The sequence below is a fragment of the Rattus norvegicus genome, chromosome 1, assembly GCF_036323735.1.
Source record: "Rattus norvegicus strain BN/NHsdMcwi chromosome 1, GRCr8, whole genome shotgun sequence".
Classification (NCBI taxonomy): domain Eukaryota; kingdom Metazoa; phylum Chordata; class Mammalia; order Rodentia; family Muridae; genus Rattus; species Rattus norvegicus.
In genome coordinates, this window is record NC_086019.1 from 233,757,318 (window position 1) to 233,776,849 (window position 19,532).

At 45.6% G+C, this 19,532-nt stretch overlaps 1 protein-coding gene across 19 annotated transcripts in view; it reads left to right on the top strand.

Annotated features, from left to right (window-relative positions):
* Smarca2 (SWI/SNF related, matrix associated, actin dependent regulator of chromatin, subfamily a, member 2) overlaps positions 1-19,532 on the top strand; it is a 167,632-nt gene that overhangs the window by 140,041 nt on the left and 8,059 nt on the right. For 12 of the 19 annotated variants that reach the window (XM_063268547.1, XM_063268505.1, NM_001004446.1 and 9 more), the window contains 2 exon segments: positions 1,735-1,952; positions 9,480-9,533. In XM_063268547.1, the coding sequence (XP_063124617.1) occupies positions 1,735-1,952; positions 9,480-9,533 (272 nt within the window). 19 annotated transcript variants of the gene reach the window in all.

Consider the following 19,532-nt stretch of genomic DNA (forward strand, 5'->3'; position numbering starts at 1 on the left):
TGCTGTATTTATGATTAGCATGTTCAGCCTCCCCAGATATGCGGGACAATTTTCTTTCTCTTATCTCTGCTTAGCCGCACTGTGTTTAGCTGTATAGCGGGTGTCCTGCTTTTAGGCAAATGAATATTAATGAAATAATGGGGAGCTTTTTTTTCTTCTTCTTCTTCTTCCTTTCTCCTTTTCCTTCATAACTCATCAGGTCTCGCCTCTTTCATAGTGGTTATCCGAACACTGTAGGATCGTGGTGATGGGAATTGTCTGTTGATTATTAAGGCCTGGGCTCAGGCTGTCCCTCAGGATTCTGTCTGTGTGCGTGTTGCTTCTATGGATTAGCACATTGGAGAGTGCATTGGAAACAGTTTTTTTTCTTAAATCCCACTGGCATTTTTTTTTTTTAAAACATGCCAGGTTGTTTTGTTTTCTGTACCAGGTTTTCTTCACAAAAAAAAAAAAAAAAAAAAAAAAAAAAAACAACCTTTCTCTTTCAGGAGGCATTGTGCATAAGTGAAAGAAATTATGTCTGAGCTGTAATCACTCCTTGTATTGATTGTTATATTCACATGATCATAAATATTAGCCATGTTTGGTGCTGTGGAGAAATGAAGGTAATTGCCTTATGATTAGAGCTCTTTCAGCTAGGAGAGGATTGATTAGCATTCACATACTGGAGGCAATATCGAGAGCCCAAGGAACAAACAGCAACACCAGTCATCTGTGTGAGAAAGCAATCTCAAAAAAAAAAAATGTAATTTTTAGATTTTTTTTTTCTTCTCAAAGAAAATTTCTTTTCCGTGGTCAGATTTTCTTTTGTCTGTTTTGTTTTTTTCCTTTTTTTTTTTCTTTTTTCCCCCCTCTTTTGTTCCTCTCTTAATTTTTCCTTATAAGTTCGGAGACTTAACCAGGAAAAAAGAAAAGTTTGAACTTGTGGGTCCCTGTCACATGGATCTCTCAGTCTTTTCGGAACAGGTCTCTTTCATACCTGTCTGTTTTTATAGCTACTTTATTATCTTTCTGCATTAGTGCGGCTGGCTCTGGTTTAAAGCAAGCGTTCGCAGGTAATTGGAAAAAAAGTGTTTTGCTGTTTGTGAGTGTGTGTGTGTGTGTGTGTGTGTGTGTGTGTGTGTGTGTTCTTTATCGGGTGATTTCATTACGTCTACCAGGGACTGTGGTTTCTTACTCCCCTCTGCTCCCTTGTTTACTAATTTCTATGTTAGAACGGAAAGCCTGGATGGAATTGTTGATTTATGTTGTGAATCATGAGTAAACTGATGGAAAACTGTAAAGGTCAGAGCATGTGGGACTGCATAGATGTCTTCTTAGGGGATTTTTCTGTTTTCTTCACACGCCCCTGGATTTTGTTTATCCTTATCGTCCTTACAGTAATGACATCTTTAAGAGTGCTTTGCTTACGTTGAGATACATTTTATGTGCATTCAGTCATTTTCAAGCACTTGAATGTGTCGATGCTTTAACGTCCGTCACCAGTTATCGGTGCTTTTGGCCTTACAGAATAGACAGAGGTTAAAGGTGAATTTTAGCCAATATGGTGGCGCCTTTTTCATTCTCCTTCGTTGATGACTGTTAACTTTTAGTTTTACTTTGTTAGTTCCATTTGATCCTAATTATTCAAGATATATGTAGCTCTGCCCCTTATTGTAAAGGTCTGCCTATGTTTGCCTCGGTTATTTCCCTTACTTGTATTTTTTTTATCTCTCCTTTGTTTCCCGCTTACAGGCCATCGAAGACGGAAATTTGGAAGAAATGGAAGAGGAGGTACGGCTGAAGAAGAGGAAAAGACGAAGAAACGTGGATAAAGATCCCGTGAAGGAAGATGTGGAAAAAGCAAAGAAAAGAAGAGGCCGCCCCCCAGCTGAGAAGTTGTCACCAAATCCCCCCAAACTGACGAAGCAGATGAACGCCATCATTGATACTGTGATAAACTACAAGGACAGGTGAGCGCCTGGCTCCTCCTTCCCACCAAGTCCTGAGTGGTAGGACTTGAGAGGCTGTGGGTTATGGGGGTCCTTTCTCCTTTGCATTTTATACCCTTGTCTTGGAAGGTGCAAGCTGCCTTGTACCTTGTGAAACGGCCGCGATTGGTATTTTGTATGATGGTTCTCGGTGTGTTGCTTAAGATGGTGGGAAATGAGATTAGACAACTTTTTAAAGAATCCTAGTCCAGAAAAGGATTCTTCAGGAGCTCTGCGAAGAAAGGCATTGGGATGAGGGAATGAAATAATAATAATAATAATAATAATAATAATAATAATAATAATAATAACAATAATAATAACAATATTATTATTGTTGTTGTTATTATTATTATTATTATTATTATTATTATTTGAGGTTCAAAACCAGACGTCAACAAAATTATTGGGCTTCCCTCCTTCTAATACTTGGAGTGTTGAGCATTTCTGTCAGCTGTGATTACTGCTCTATGTACTCAGAGTGATTATTTTGGCAAATTCACCCCTTTCTCATGGACTTTCGGGGTGTGACCAATAGGAAGGCGGTGCTGAACACAAGCAAGACCACTTTAAACAGACAAATAATTATTTGGAAACTGAGGCCAAGACACTTGCGTTCGTCAGTCAACCCTACACTAGTGAACTAGTCTGGTCGCAGTGGAGTTAGTTGATTTTGAGTTTCTTGCCTTGGTTTCCATTTGCTGTAATGATATGTGGATTTGTTGCAATGTTGTTTTCCTTCCGAAGCCATCTCTTGTTTCCGTGGAAAGCGGATATTTCTGCTCTCTGAATGGCGTGATCCTAGAAATCAGCTGTTAGAGGCCATGAGTTTTCACTCCTGTTGTCCCAGACACCCCCTGAACTGAAAGTGGGCAGCTACATTTCAACCTCCTGTCAGGGTGTCTCCTCATAGCTTGACATATTCCATGACAGGGAGGAAGAAATTGTTCGAAAGATTAAGTGGCAGGAAGAATAGAAACTTTCCACCAGGAATTCTGCTCTTAAGCCTTTCTAACCCATGTGATAGTTTCCAAAGCAGAGATGGGGACAGGAGGAGAAAGGTTCATTGAGGGGTCAGGATTACTCCTGTCTCTTGACTCATCAGGACTTGTAACTCCTGGTACTTAGTAACTTTGTTATTTTCTTTTTGGGGAAAAAAAAAAAAGGAAGGAAAGAAGGGAGAGGGAGAGAAGGAGAGAAAGAGAGAGAAAAGAAAAGATACATCCTTTTAAATACTGTAAAGTGGCCACCAAGAGCATCCCCCTCCTCCTGAGTGTGGATCTGCTCTCACTGACAATCCACAGAGGGGAAACTGGACCCCAAGTCCACTCTTGGTCTGGAGTAAGCATGAGATGTGTGTGTGTGTGTGTGTGTGTGTGTGTGTGTGTGTGTGTGTGTAACTGCAGTTTCTACTTACCCCGTTCCACCAGTTGCTTGCCCACAGGGGGAAGCTGAATCATTACACCGCCTATCAGCCTCTGGCGGGAGGAAATTGCAACTAAGTAGACAGTGTCACTCTGCGCTGCCTCCGACTTTTTTATTTTTTGCCTTTGTGTCAGGAGAGCATAACGTCTGTCTCTCTGACCAGGTGCAGGCCTTTGATGACGGCTTGGCTTGCTGAGTCCATCTGGGTCTGTTGGAAAACTGAGTGGGGCTGAGGCGAGCCTGTGGGAATTTAAAAGCAGGTCCTTTGAAGAGTGGCTTGCATTTCAGTTTCCTTAATCAGCGAAGGGTCAACACCTAGTGGGTCTCATGTTGCCAATAGATTGCTTTATTTGCCTTTATAGTGTTGGGGGGGGGTTGTAATGTTTCTATTTCTCCACTCCCCCTTTGGAAAAACTTAAAAAGCTGGCAGCATTCTGCCAGACGCTCCCCCAGGGGAGCTCTTTACCTGACACCTCACAGGTGGTCTCAGCTGTTGCCATCCCTACCAGCAATGTGGAGTATGAGTTGCTGGTTGTTGATAGGCTTCCGGCAGCTTGTTTACTTTGCCTGCTGGCTGCATTTGTGTCAACCTGGTGTACATAACTACAACAGACCTCTTCAGAGCCCATTCCCAAAAACAGAGCCCTGCGAACGGGACTCCTTTATCCAGGGGAAGCAGAGCCCAGGGGCTCACTGTACAAAGGCCTTCCTTGCCGAGCCTCAGCTGCTTACATTTGAATCTGGTGTCCACTTACCTGACTGACCCCCAGGTTCCCTGCACACACCGTGAAATAATTCCTGCCCCAGCCTGTGGAATTGTTGTCCCAGGCAGTAAGTATAACCCCGGATTCTTTAAATAGTTTAATGATTAATAATCAAACTTGGAGACTGTTTACAGTTAATCAAGCAGGTGAAGGGACCTCTGAGCACAAAGAAGAAAGTGTCCTTGCCAGATACTGGTTTCCATGGTTTTAGTTCCAGAAACAGAAAGTGCAGTTTCACCGGAACTGGCTAGTGAGCATGTCTTTAGTGGTACTGCAGGCAAGGGATTTTTAAATATTACAGCACACAGGTATTGAGTGGTTCTTCCTCTTCCTGGCTTTACTCATTTGTTTGCGTATTGGGTTCTCCTTCAAAAGCACCCTCCTAAGACGCATTATGTTCCTGCGTTTTTGGGTACTTTCTGGAGATCACATGCTAAATCTCCTACCGCTGCATGTCTCGTGTATATTTCATGTTAGTGATCCTCGAGAAGAAGCAATGGGACTCTGTTTCTATTTTGTGTTTCTCTTACCCAACTTGGTTCTCAAGTAGGAGGCGCCCAAAATTAGGAGGGCCTTAATTAGATACAGTGCGGTATTTTTGGTTCACTTTGGAAAAAAAAATGCTACTGGAAAAATGCACATCTTGCTGGGTTGGTTTCTCTTGCATTAGAGGCAGTTACTAATACAGTAGCGCAGCCTGCTGCAAGAAGAGGTGGCACCTGTACAGAACTCCATCTAACGCGCCCATCCCGTGCTAGTAGGGTTCCGATGGCTGCGTAGCCGTGCAGTTTATTAAGGGAGACCTCCACCTGTATTTAACAGTTACATAAGAATTAATTAGCTCTCAGGAGCAGTCATTGAAAAGTCCTTGCAAGATTCGGGGACAGATGTGGCTTGGTCTTTCCATAAAGACTTAGGATAATTTGTGTCTATTTATTGCTTTATATTTTAAAGCATGACGGTTTTAAGATGTGACCCCAAAGAGCCAATGCCTGTGTGAATGAAGAACCTGAGGGCTGTTAGGTAGTTAGTACACGGCTACTACTAGTTCCTACCATGTTATTTGTCCCAAATAGAAAACTTTATCTCAAGCCGCACTTTGTTTTGACTTCGTGAAAGTGCTTTGTCTTCTACTTGTTTGGAAGACTTCCAACTACCCGCTCACCTTCTATAGGATTTAACCCGAGGCACTCTTTCTTTGTAAAGGATTGCTACTCTGTTGCACCTGTACTCTTTAAAATCACCACGAGATGCCATAGAGAACAGGTAGAGACTGACCCAGATGAGCTCTTCCAGGTCTTAGGAAAAGGTGCCTAGATACAGTCTTAAAGGCAGAGGTTCTGGGCTTTGGCTCTGCCTGGTCTAGTGTCCTATGATTCAGGTTGCAGTAGCAGCCCTGGTGACAGAAAGGCCTCCAGCCTACAGATGTGGACCTCACATCAGGGCAGGGGTTCTGGAACTTCTTGACACTGCATGACCGTCTTCACTATGGTTGAATCCTTCCCACTGACTTTTAGCTACTCTATAAACTAGTCAGAGAATGAATCCAGTCTCCTTTCAAGAGATGCCCTTTGAACATAGTTATAAACTGGCATCTCGAGCCCAGGGCAATCTTCTTCAGGCCTTTGTTCTCTGAGTGACACTTAGACTCTCCATAGGCACGTTCCACTCTTGTACTGCCCATTTGAACCATGCCTCCAAAAATTCCTGATGTGCTCCGAGGCTATGTGGTGGTAGAGTTGTTTATTCTGGACACCAGAGCTTTGTGTATGTGGCTCAAGGGTCACTTTGCTTTCTCAGGAATCCTTGACACAGAGCTGGCTGATGTCGGACACATGGCATACACCATATGTATCTTTTCACAAAAACTGCTAAGTTCAGACTGGAGCTAAGTAAGCATTAGTGTTCAAGCATCATCTACTGAAGGTCCCCTAGCTCCGTGCAGCCCCACCTCACAGTGTCCATTCTCATTGATCTTACTTGTGTCTTACTCTTTAAACAAGTATTTGCTCATCTTCCTGGGGTTTTTCAAAGCCCAAGATGTGTCAGAAACTAGTGCTGAAATGTTTGTAAAGGAACCAGGAAGGGGCTCTGTGACACATCCTGAGCATCGGCGCAGGTTGACATGAACCCGTGGGCCAGTAGTCCTTGAGGTTGGTTCCGTGTTGTTGAACTCACGGGGCCAGGCCCTCATGTCACCTATGTTCATCTGTCCCTTCTCAAGGTTATCAAGAAAGACTAAAACCAACGACACCATGTCTGTAGCCCTTTCCCATCTATCAACCTAGAAACCCTGATGAAATGAGGTTGGCCTGCCTGCCTGCCGTGGCTTTTTCAGGGACACCCCCTGCCAGTCCTTAATGATGTTATTTATCTTTGCTAAGTAGCCCCCCAGCCTCTGGGTAATTTAGTCTTAAGTTCTCAACAAGGGTCAACACAAAGCCTAACAATATTGGGTTTCATTTCTCATTTCAAAACAGGGATATTTGCTGCTCTCTAGCCTCTGCCTCCGTTTCTACTGTCTGATTTCCTACGCAGTGTTGGCAGAAGCAATCTACACTCTTTCAGGATGTAATTAGTTTACCGCTGGTCACTTGAACTCATTTGAAGCACCTTGATATGTTCCTTAAAAAAAAAAAAAAAAAAAAAAGTGAACTCTCCAGCGAGGAGCTTCTGCTGTGTTTATTATACCTCACTTTTCAAGGCTGTGTTCTCCTTCCTAAAGAATTTGGAAAGCTTTGGCATATGACATACACAAATGTTAACCTGCAGTAGGAAATTAAGGCACAAGGATATCCAGGTTAAGGCCAGGCTGGGCAACGTGACGAGATCCTGTCTCAGTTGGACCTACGATGACATGAAGCAGTTGGGAAGGAGGGAAGTTCTGCTTGGGTAGTCTGATTGGTGGCTAGGGGGCTACCATACAGTGCAGGAGGCGTGGCAGGAATGGTGGCTATGTAACTCCTACCTCCCTGCACTATATCGCTCCCAACTTTATAATTTTAGTGAGTCCTTAGCGATACCTTGACGGATGGTTCAGACCTGCACTTGATCTGAATTTAGTGCTTTGGGTGTTGGGGAAATCATTTACTCATCCTGCAAAAACTCTCTGTGCGGTTTCCAGTTCAGGGGATTCAGTGCTACATCTAGCCACAGGGTCCTCACTCCAGCTCTCTCTCTCCAGCCTCCTCTGCTCTGCACCATGCAGGGAAGACATGTTAGCATGTGCTGCTGACACAGACTAGGGGGAGGTGGAGAAGGCGGGTCCTGAGAGCTTTACTATGCCAGGATGCATCCATGATGTTAGTTTTTGATTTTTGAAGAAAACTCATCATAGTGACACTTTTCTGGGGGCGTGGAGGGAAGAGAGAACCACTACATTATTGCCCCTTTTCAAGGAAATGGCAACTTCTAAACCCAATCGCAATCATCCTTGTTTAATCCCTACATAAACTAGAAAGTAATTTGTAGCATTCCTTATTTCATGTTGGGCCAAGCCACAATTTTTTTTTTTTTTTTTTTTTTTGGTTCTTTTTTCCGGAGCTGGGGACTGAACCCAGGGCCTTGCGCTTCCTAGGCAAGCGCTCTACCACTGAGCTAAATCCCCAACCCCTAATTTTTGAAGACCCACTTTTAACTGGCCCGTTCCCAGAAGGGCTGGACTCTTGCTCAGAGACATTGTTTCCTTTTAAGATTTTCTGTCCGGTTGCTCTTCCTCAAAATTCACTGAGCTGTCCTCCTAGGTCAGAGCCTGCTCTTAACAGCTTTCAAGGCTTCCATCCAGGGGATTGCTCACACCATCATGCCTACTGCCTTTTGAAACAGATCTGTAAAGTACATATGCAAACCCAAGTCTTTGGCATAACTTAACATCCACTGTGGTCTGTGCTTTTGTGTCGTTTCCCCAAGCCAGTCAGATTCCTAACCTCTGTCAGAACGACTGGAATTTATCTGTTAACAAAGGAGATCTTTTAGAATCTCCTTTGTTTAGTACCTGGCTCCTCTGTTAGATTGTAGCCTTTGCTGCTGTCAGATCATAGAACTGTGACTGACTCTCTCTGAACTAGTTACAGTGTATTTTATAAAACGCTCAGGGTGTTGTTGGTCCTTCCGGGGTTCTTCTTCTTCTGAGGGGACCACGGTTGGTTTTGGCTTCTGTATCAACACCATCAGCCACAAAGTCTTCCAGTCCACACCTCACTTCTAAAGCCCCTCCCCACACAGGGGTCTCCACGGCAAGTTCTCACCCACTGCCTCCATGAGACTCTGGAACCGTGGTCTAGAGTAGCTGCCAGTTGTGTGGGAGTCTAGTCTCTCGTCCCTTCCTGCCTTGCCTTCGTTCTGAAGTACATATCTGATCCTGTCTTCCTGTTTCTTAAAAGATTCCAGACCCCTGGTTTAGGAAGAGTAGGTTTCCGTGCTCTGAACCTAGCAACTTTAGAGTTTTGTTTTCTTAGCATGGCCCTCCGAGTTCTCACATGGATTTCAGACATTCTGGTTAACGCTGTATATTTAGAGTTTTGCATTCACATTCATATCTCCGCTGTGTGGTATACGCTGATCCTGTCCAGTTGCCTCCTACTCTGGGCCAAGCAGGCAGGGGCAATGCAGAGGCCCAGAGGTCGGCTAATCTGAGTTTGCCAAGGGAGACTGCTGGTTTGGTCCAGGGCATAATCTGGATGGGAGGGAGAGCTTCCCAGAGTGCTGCCAACCTTATTGCCCTTCCCTGGCTACCACATAAAAGGTCACCTAGGTGTCAATGTCCAGAACTGTCATTGTAACCCTCAGATGGTGGCTCAAATTCATTCCCAGTCAAGAGCACTTATTCAGTGCTCTGCTGAAAAGGAGAGGTCAGGGAAGGAGAGCTCAGCTGGTGACCAGAAACCAGAGCTGCTGCCACACAGAAACCCTGCATGTGGCAGGTGCTGAGAGCAAAACCTCCCTTCTCTAGCTCATAGTTAGGAGCTGTCTGGGTAAGTATCATCCCTACTGTACAAACGAGCGGCCAGCATGGACTCAAGTCACATCGCCATCCTTCCGAAGATCTAGCATGGCTTTTCATTCTTCACTGCTTCTAGAACCACAAATGGGACATTTCTGGAGGGAAATGGGACAGGAGAGCAGGGAGACCACAGGAAGGGCCCAGAGGTGTTAAGAAGCCATGCCCCAAGCCCACCACCGCCGCCATTTTGGAGAAATGTGTATCACTGTAGAATGATACCTTGTGTGATCTCCTGGCCACCCAGCCCGAGAGGGAGGAGCTGGGCTGGGAGGAGGACACAGGTCTTCTGACTCCAGTGTTCTTTCTACTCTGCTGCAGGTGTAACGTGGAGAAGGTGCCCTGTAATTCTCAGTTGGAAATAGAAGGAAACAGGTCAGGATCTGCCTTGTATTCCCATGTCTCTAAACACAGGTATCCTTTGGTACACAAAGCAAGCTGATGCATAGACTCGGTCTTTGGGAACAAACTTACCTAGTCACCACTCCCCTGCCCCGAGTCACCTCTACTGGGAATGGGGTTGCAGGTACACATCCTCTTAAATTACCCTGCCACGCGTTTGAGGTTGTTTGTGCAGTGTGCTCCCCCGGAAGAGCCCGCCTTTACATGCATGTCTTTCAAAGGTGGCAGGAGCCGAAGCCTGCCCAGTCCTCAGCACCTCAGAGGTAGGTCCCTGCCACCTCTGTCCCTTCTGATTGTCATCCTGGTATGTGTCCTACGGACCTTGTGACTCTGTGCTACCTAGGCGTTAGAGCTTAATGTCGAAAACTCCAGGAGACCCGATGTGTGTGACATGAGGGTAGGGCATGTGCGTACCGCTGTGCTTCCTGGACTTGATTGCGGTTGGCATGGGCTGGGGAGGAGGGCAGGCACTTCCTGCATTTGCTCCCATGTGTGCTGGACTGGATTTCAGGGTGTGACCTCTGAGCCTCCCATCATGGTGAGTCCTGAGCTTCCTCCACCAACTGTCCGTCTGACTTTCATGTGCTTCTGCCTCGGCTGGGTGGGTATCAGGAGCGCTCTTCAGACTCGCTCTTCCCCTAGAGATGCTAGACTTGGATGGCGTTGCTTGATTGGAGATGGATGGATATGGCGTCAAGACAAAAGTTACCTGTGTATGGAGTGTGGTCCTTTCCTCCCTTTTGATCAAGCTCAGATGTTGAAATTATCACTGTGGTGCTTTGCCTCCAGTTTTATCCGATGATCCAGTAATATTGTCTGTACCTTAACCCTAACCCTAACCCTAACCCTAACCCAATCAGTGCAGGATCTAATCCAAGGCCAGAAGGAAAAGAATATAGGTTGTTCCCCTATTTTAAAATGAACAGATCTCAACTTGTGTGGCCTTCTTTTTTTTTTTTTTTGTTTTTTTAAACATGAGGCCTTAAATACATGTCTGTAGAAATAAAACCCAGGCAAGATTGTTGGTTCTCAGTAACCACACGGGCGTGAGCAGGCTATGGGAGGAAGTGTGGGTAAATAGACTGCTTCTAGAAACCATGTGTTCTTTGTACATCTGGGCTGCCCTGTCCAAAGAAAGGGGAGCCACCCCGGGGTGAAGCAGAGGACAGACCCAGAAAGCTGTGAGCTCCAAAGTGGAGGAACCTGAGTGTGATCTTTAAGAACTCCGACCTCCAAGACGGTGTCCCCGTGTCCTTGTCCAATCCTGGAAAGCACATACCACACAGAGCCTGCCGAACACTGCCAATTATGCTCTGTTTGTTTCTTTCCTCAGGAGAAAGGATTTAGGTGGTCTTGAAACTCTCTGACTCTGTTAGATTAGGCTGTTTACATAACACAGTGACTTGTGTGGACCTAGAAAAGAAGCCCCAGGGTCTAAAAGTCACCCAGCCCCCAAAGCAGGCGTGGGTCTGAGTTCCTGTTCTCTTTGCTCTTCCCCCTCTCCTCCTTCAAAGCGGCCACATGACCATGAAAAAGTGGATTAATGACTTTAAAGGCTACTGTCAACCCCCTATGTCATGCCCAGGCTTTCTGAGGGTAGAGAATATAACTAGATGCAGTTAGGACCTAGATAAATCCATTTTCACTAAATACAATTTAAACGGTCATTTCCAGAGGTTAGTAGAGGCTTGGTGCTTACTTCCTTGGGGGCTCTTTGGAGCTGGTGTCATCTGTATTAGAGTCCCCCTTGTTGCCTTTTCCCCAGAAGCCTGAGCTGGGTGACAATTCCAGAGCTGCATTTTGATAAATTAACCCTTCCTTCAGAGCAAATTCAAAAAATCCTTCCTTGCCGTTCAAAAGCCCAGGGATTTTCTGTGCCTGTCTCTGTGTAAGTATTGAAAATGGAAAGAGAGAGAGGGGGAAAAACAGAAAACGTAAAATAGATTGCCTTACACACTGTTGGAAGGAGCTAAATAGTACAGATACCTGATGTGAGTAGCATGAGCAGTCATGGTGTAGGGAGGAAGAGCAGGAAATCCCAGGCTTGCGGGTGACAGAGAGGTTGTGGCGGGGTGAGCATGACCGGTTAGAGTCCTCAGTAGAGTGACCATGAGCTCTACGTAAGGAAGTGGAGTTAAATAGAGGCCTCTGGAGACCTTGTATTTCTAGGCTGCCCTCTCTAAAGAAAGGGGAGCCATCCCCAGGTGAAGCAGAGGACAGACCCAGAAAGCTGGGAGCTGCAAAGTAAGGAACCGAAGCGTGCCCTTTAAGAACTCCGATCTCCATGTCCTGGCAGTCGACTGTCCCTCCCATTGCTTTCCAGTGTTGACCATACACCCGAGTTCCTGCTGAGAGGGTGCAGTGCCCAGTGTGTGGTGTCTGCTAGGGGTGGCTGAATGGCTGCTCCCCTCACCTTGCTGTGCTGCGAGGAAAGGAGAGCCAAGAGAGGATTTATAGGCCGTGTCACAGGTTCATGTTGGGAGTAAAGAGGTGTGGAGATATAGAATGAGGGGTGCTGGAGATGAAGGGGGAAACATCCTTCTGATAAGGCAGCGGCAGTGAGGAGGAAGGCGGCAGAATGCACACTCAGAATGTCTCATAGATTTGGGCAGACGAATCTGAGGTGGGATTCTCAGAGCTCTTGGCTGTTTTCTGCTTGGTGAGTGAAGGCTCAGTGCCATTGATAGGAACTCGGGTGAAAGGGCGGTGAGGTATGCGTGGGGTAGCACGTGTATACATTTCTGTGCACATGTGTATGGAGTAGCCCAGCCCTGCAGACTCCACACCAGGACACTTAAACTCTCTCTGTGGCTGTTAACAGCCCTGATGTCATGATCATATCATTAGTATTGACTGCTCTTTCAGTACCAGCCAAGGAATTGTTTTAGACAAAGCCTATTTTTAGCACCTCTGGCATTAGGCATTCTGTATTTCTGTAAATGGAGGGGGAAGGTTGCTAGAATGGCTCTCATGCCCAGGCCCCTTTGCATTTAAAGGCTTCATGGATTCCAGAAGATTTACCAAGGAGGAGTATTGTGACTTTGTGGAGACATTTAGACAGAATTCAACTGCTAGATATCTGAGAAGTTCTTCATTCTCTGTCTGATACTTTGGACCTCACAAGTGCTGCCAAGTTGGTCTCATGGACTAGCAGGCTGGTGAGGTCCTAGCCTGGTGTTTTGTCTGAGAAAAGGTTCCTGTAGAAGGACTTCCCACACTCATCTTCTAACTCTCTTAGACATACCCAGTCCAGAGAGAGAGCTGGGGGCTGGGGGTGGGGGTGGAGGGTAATGGCTGTGAAGTCAACAGCCTATAATTTTTCTTAACCCAGTGTTCCCCAAATGCATGTGTTTGGTCAACCACCTTTCCAGAAAACGCTGTTTATAGCCCCATAAATTGGTGTGCTGTGGCACACTCTTTGAGCAATGCCAAGTTAGAGCTCGATGTTGCACTTAGAACGTGTGTAGGTTAATGTGGGCTGTGGTGTCTTTCTTCACCCTCATTACAGATACCTGTGATGTGAGCACTGCTGGGCCAGGCTGCTGGGACTCCAGGTGACTTGACTGGTGTGATACTACTCTCCCAGCCATACCCACATACAGGATGGGTGGGCAAGGAAAGCCCATCTGCTTGGCTTTTGTTTTGCTATCTGTAACCCGAGACAAGCTACTGTCGCCTGAGAAGAGGAAACCTTGATTGAGAAAATGACTCCATAAAACTGGCTTGTAGGCAGGCTTGCAGGGTGGATGACTTATGTGGGTGGGTCTATCCAGCTATGGATAGTTCAAGAAAGCAAGCTGAGCAAGCCAGTAAGTAGCATTTTTCCATGGCCTCTGCTTCAGTTCCTGCCTCCAGGTTCCTGCCCTGGCTTCCTTCAGTGAGGCCCGAGAGGTGTAAAATGGTAAGATGAAGTAAACTGTTCCCCTCTCAAGTTGCTTTGGCCATGGTGTTCTGTCACAGCAATAGAAAGGCAACTATAACAGACAGCCTCCCCTAGCTTCCAGTATTACTCTGGCCCTATAGCCCTTCTCTTCCTGTCAGGCTCCAAGTCTACATGAATGACCCCTCAGGTCCATGAATGTTTTGGTCAAAAATGGATTGGTATTGAAAAATGGTAGATATTACATAGATTTGTACATGCATAAATCCTTTGTGTTCGTGAGAGGAATCTGTCTCACTCCAGAGCTTACCAAACTGGCTACTGCAGGAAAGGGCCCTCAGGAACATACCACGACCCACCATTAAGCAAATCAGCATCTCTGGGCCTCAGACTCTCAGGCAGAGAAGCACTAAGCTTCATTTCCTTCTAGAAGGTTTGTGTCACAAATCAGCCAAGAGCCTTGAAGCACTTTTACCATATAGAAGACAAGACACTGTCTAGGATCAAAGGACAGAATACTGTGGTGGGGGAGGGTCAGTCCATCCGTATACTGTGAAAGGACAGCATCTCTGGTTTCCAGGAGGATGTGATGAAAGCCCAGGAGGTGGCAGGCCGGGGAGGGGCAGGCCATTTAGCTGTCGTGCCTGGCAGAGGTAGGTGAGAATTCATACCTTTTCTTGCTATTATGAAATGTCACATAAGGAATAAAAAGAAGTGTAAGGAACTAGATGGCCTCTGTCGACGTTTCTAAAAGTCAAGTGATAGGAAGTAAGTCTAGGAAAAATGTCTCAAGAAAATAAAAGAGCCAGATGTGCTGGTTCCCAGCCTGTAATTGGCTGACTGGGAGGCTGATGCAGGAGGATTGGGAGCTGATGGCCATAGACAGTATAAAATGAAGAAAGAAAATTCTTGGAAGCAAATATCCTTTTGTCCCAAGTGTCTCTGACAGTGGGAGGTGCTATCAGGCTATTCTAAAGAACTGTCTAAAACGTGCACTTGCTTCTTAAGGCTGCAGTGTCTTAGGGAATTTTTTCCCGTAGTTATTCTGCATGTTCCTTTTGTGCTCTTGCTACTGGTCAAACTTAAAGGAGGGGGTAGTGACAAATGCTGTTCCTTCGATAGGAATCAGAGCTAGCCATGTGACACATGTCAGTTTTTAAAAGAGAAAGCAAAATGTGATTCTTGACCTACAGCACGTCCTCAAACAAGGTAGCCCAGTCAAAGCGCTGAGACCCACTTTGTGGGTGACCCGGTTCAGCGTTGCACTGGATTATAAATCTTGGTGCAGAGCGTGATCCTGTGAATGTAAAGTTGTCCCAGAGTTCCTCTGTTTTGTTTTGCTTTGAAGATTTACTTATTTTATGTATGTGAGTACACTGTAACTGTCCTCAGACGCACCAGAAGAGGGTATCGGATCCCACTGCAGATGGTTGCGAGCCACTGTGTGTCGCTGGAAATTGAACCCAGGACCTCTGGAAGTGCAGTGTTCTAAACCACTGAGCCATCTCTCCAGCGCTCCCGTAGCTCCTTCTGATCCCTTTCCTTTGCTTATTTCAAATCTTTTGAGATGGGCCACACTTAGCAGCTTATATCCCGGGTGGTTTGTTTTCTTTTTTAATTCCATAACAGCCTCCTCCTCCCGGGTCCAGCTTTAGAGTCCCTCGCATCCCATCACCGGTCTTTCTGTGATGGTAAACATCGTGGCTCTTTGATTTAAATTATCGCAAGTTATCCTCCGATGACCATCTTGATATGTCTTTTTTTTGTTTGTTTTACATTTTATATATCTTGTGTGTTCACGTGTCTATACATGCTCTGGCATGCACGTAGAGTTCAGAGGGCAACTTGTGGGAATTGGTTCTTTCCTTCTACCCTGTGGGTTCTGGCTGTGAAGTTTAGGTCATCAGGCCTGGTGGTATAGCCCTCTAGTGCTGCCCCATCTCTCAGGCACCCGTTTCGTCTTTATCTTTGTTTTTACCCAGAAGAGACAAGAATGATTAGAGCAGTGGTTCAGATGCCACTGTCCCTGAACTGTGCGTGAGGTCAGGTGGCGGTCCTGAGTGAGGGCTCGGCTTCTCTATCATGGTAGCCATCTGTTTCCTGATAACTGAGGGGCATGGCGTAGATATCTGTGTTCTTTCTTGAAATGCAGAGTCGTTCTAAAGGCTACCCACCCAACCACCATAAACAAAATTAACCTTACTCCAAGCCACGGGAGCCTACGGAGTCAGAGTCACGTATCAGCCACTGCTGGGGATTGCAACGCCCAGACAACAGATCTCTCTAGTTAGTGACCGTGGCTTCTGTTTCATACCTGACTCCGAATCCCAGGGTTTCTTAGATAACTGGGTGTGACCATGAAGAAATTTATCAGTAGGGTGTATGAAGCTTCTTCAGGAACCTGATCTGGGGAGAAAGTGGCATTGCCTTACCCGCTCAGATGCCATTCTAGTTTCTAAGTTTTCTTCCCAAATAGGAAGTTTTCTTCCTGTATAGGATACCTTCCGGACTGTGGTAACTTTCCTATTCTATCCCTTCAATCCTAAGTGAGTGTTCTAACTCCTAACTTCATTTTCCTATAAAGTAAGCCATAGTTTTACTTTCCTTGTTTTTTTTTTTTTTTACCATATCTTTTCCACAACTATTATAGTCAACTGATCAACTTCATTGGGTGATAAAGAAAACACAGCTGTTAGAGCATTTGCCTTGCAAGCTCATATCCCACGGTTTGACCCCCCCAGAACTGCAGGAACCATGTAGGTGCATGAATCATGTAGGTACACAGATCCTTGTGTTTCAGAGGATACAAAGTTCAAGGTCAGCCTTGGCTACTTTAAAGGATGGCATTTCTAAGCGTTAGTCCACAGCGTGCTTCCTGTGGTACCTAACCGAGATGAAGCTGGTATTGATGCACTGTACACAGCCTCCATCTCGAGTCGGTATGATAGATGGGGGAACCTCGCCTCGTAGACTGTAGAGGTTACAGGGAGAAACTGGTTTCCAGATGAGTGATAACAAACTAAATCTCAGTGATGTGTGCGTGGACATCTTTATAGGCAGGGTTTGCAAGTTTCCATTGCTGGGTGGAGCATAGTGCTTCTCCTCATGCACGTAACACAGCCCTCATATCCCTGTGTCCCTTCACCTTGGTGGACAGAAAAGGGCTTGCCACCTGCTCCTGTAAGCCCTGCATCTTCGTAGTCGCACATCATAGTATGTATGATATAAAAACAGGTATAAAAGCTGTGGACTCAGGGATGCGGGGAGGGGTGCTGCTTTTGCCACAGGAAGTAGTGCACTCCAATAACTTATACTTAGGTCTTACAATGTATTAAAAAACATAGTGAAAAAAATACGTAGGATAGGATAAAGCCTCCAACAGAGCCAGACCACCTTCTCCAAACAATTCTATAATTATCTATCATTCAAATGACTTCCTTTTATTTTTTAATCTGTTTCTTTAAATTTATACTTTTTTCTTGGTGGAGGTGAGGTTAATTAACTATTGCAGTCCTTTAGCAAGTGTTCAGCTACCCTGGTGAATTCTATAGGTCCTTAAATGTAACTTTAACTTTTTTCAATCTATATTTTTAACGATGGTTCTTAACTGCTTTACCCTCCCTTGTAGCCTACCACCCACCAGAGGTAGTGGGAAAGAAAGGATATGGGGGAAGTGGACCTGTTTAGAGAGGTTCCTTGGAGTAACTCCCATCTGTGTTGTCTGGAAATGGGCAGTTCAGTTCACAGGTTAGCAGGCAGCAGCAGCTCAGTCCACTCGCAAACACTTCACAGATACACCAGCAGTCCAGTTCAGTCGAGTCAGGTCAGCAACAGTGGTGACCTAGCAGAAACAGCCAGGCCTTAGCCTAGATTTGAATCAACAGGAGGGACCCAGAGGGACACCAGGAGGAGTGCTCAACCGTGCCTCTCTCAGGGAAGTAAAGATCAGTGAGGATGCGAGACCCACAAGCGTTGCACAGCTAGCTGTACCGGTGAGCCAAGCTCGCTCTCCCTCACTCCATCAAGTCCTTGTGGGAAGAAGAGAAAAAATTCTGAGGAGTGAGACACATTAAGTTAAATGCAGTTAATATTAAGGAGACTGCCCTCCATTTTTATAGGGAATGGGTCTGGATTATGGGAGGATCGTATAGTGTTTGAAGTGGGGTGGATTTCAACCAGGACTAGTTCATACCTGTAATCCTAGCCTTCCACATCCTGAGGAGAGAGGATGTAATGGGTTTGGCCATCTGGGGATTATAGAGTAGACGGACCCTAGCTCGCTACCTCCAGCCCCAGATATAAGAAATATTCAGTCATACATGTGAGGATGCTTCAAAGGAAAAGAGATTCTGTGGAGCTGACAAAGTAACGGTAGAACAACTAGGGTGTAAGGCCACACCCTAGAACGCTTGGTGGCTAGCCCAAGGTATGGATGGAAAAGTGGAAGGGGCTGGAAGACAACTTCGAGGTTTCTAGGTCACCCTTAGGCATCCTTCTCTTTTTATAAGGGGGCAGAGGGCTGCAGGGGGTAGAGAAAACAGGAAGGAGTGTTTAGACCAGTTTTTTTAAATAGAATAAGATATATTTGTTTGCATTTTATATACTGACCCTGAGTCTCAGAACACTGAACTCTTTGCTTGTGAGCATAGGTGACTCCGGACTTGTCTCTTCAGGGGACCTAGGGCCTGCAGGTTTGCCTGGAGAGAGGAGGCAGGCATGGGTGACCCTCGTGGCTCTGCACTCTCTTGAAGTTCTGGTGTATTCATAGGTCTAGTCCATAGTGTCTAACTCTTACTTCTCCAGGAGCATAGGTGAAATTGAGAGTCCGTCCACCACAGGTGTCCAGAGCAAAGTTGTGCTTGTAATCTGTCAATAGAAAAATGACACCATCTGTTGGGACTACAGGAAATGACACTGAAGATGTCACTGAGGGTCAGGTGTTGAAGCCGTGGCTACAGGAAAGGCTTGGCATGAGGACTGATGCCAGCTTACGAAAACACTCAAAGAAAACACTTACAGAAATAGAAAAATTAACACACAGAGACTTCATTTTGGTGCCATTAAGATGTTCTTTTTTTCAAAAAGGGTAAAATACAAGTGTATAAATTTCAAAGTGGTAGAGGTGCACATCAGCAGTTGTGGCCCTGTGCTGGAACTGATTGTAAACAAGGAAACATGCCGTACACTGTGTGACGCAAATTATGGACGTACAAACATATCAAGTCTGCAGGGGTTGGAGGGGTAAGAGAACACCTTGGTTCTCGCCACAGTAATCCCAGAGTCTAATTTCCTAGCATTTGGTAGCCTTGCTTTTTAAACCTCTTGTGTCTGTTCCTGATTTTAGTATTCATGAGGCTCATCTAAGCATTAAAAATAAAACAAAACAGTGACCCACCATAGGGGGAAAGCTTGCCCATCCTTTGACTGGGGATTGTCGGTTAATTTATGCGAGCCCCTTTGCACTTCAGCTTTTCCCCCACTGGTTGCTAGGCAACCACTTGAGTTAGTGCGCATGCCTCTTTTATGATAACTGTCATTATGATTATTTTTTAATTATACAACTGGGACTGTGGATTAAAACGGCACATTGTCACTCACGCCTTGCTGCTGCCTCTGAGCATTCCCTAACGCTGGTGCAGCCACCTTCCAAAATTTACATGCCGGGGGGGGGGGGGACTTATGATTATCTTTTGATGTTTCTGGCTGCACAAAGGAACTGGAGATGCCATCATAAGGGCAGTAACCATTCTGTGGAAAGCGACTAGACCATAAATCACAAGCTGTTATTGCTTTAGCAAGGCCAGCTCAGGTATTGGGATCGTGAACCTCAATTATCCTTTGTACCTTTAACCGTGCCTGCTTCCAGCATTAAGTTGATGTGGAAAGCTTGTTGCTCTGCAGTCGGCTCTCCCAAATGACAAAAGGCTAAAACATCTCTCTACTAAACCTGCTTTCAATAAACCCACCATGCATTGGGGGAGGGCACAGCTCGGATCTGAGAAACATGCACATTATTAGCAATTGTTCCCTTTTGCCCAAATTGCTCTACACACATTTAAGTGCATTTGGGGGATGGATGGGAAGGGGCTTCT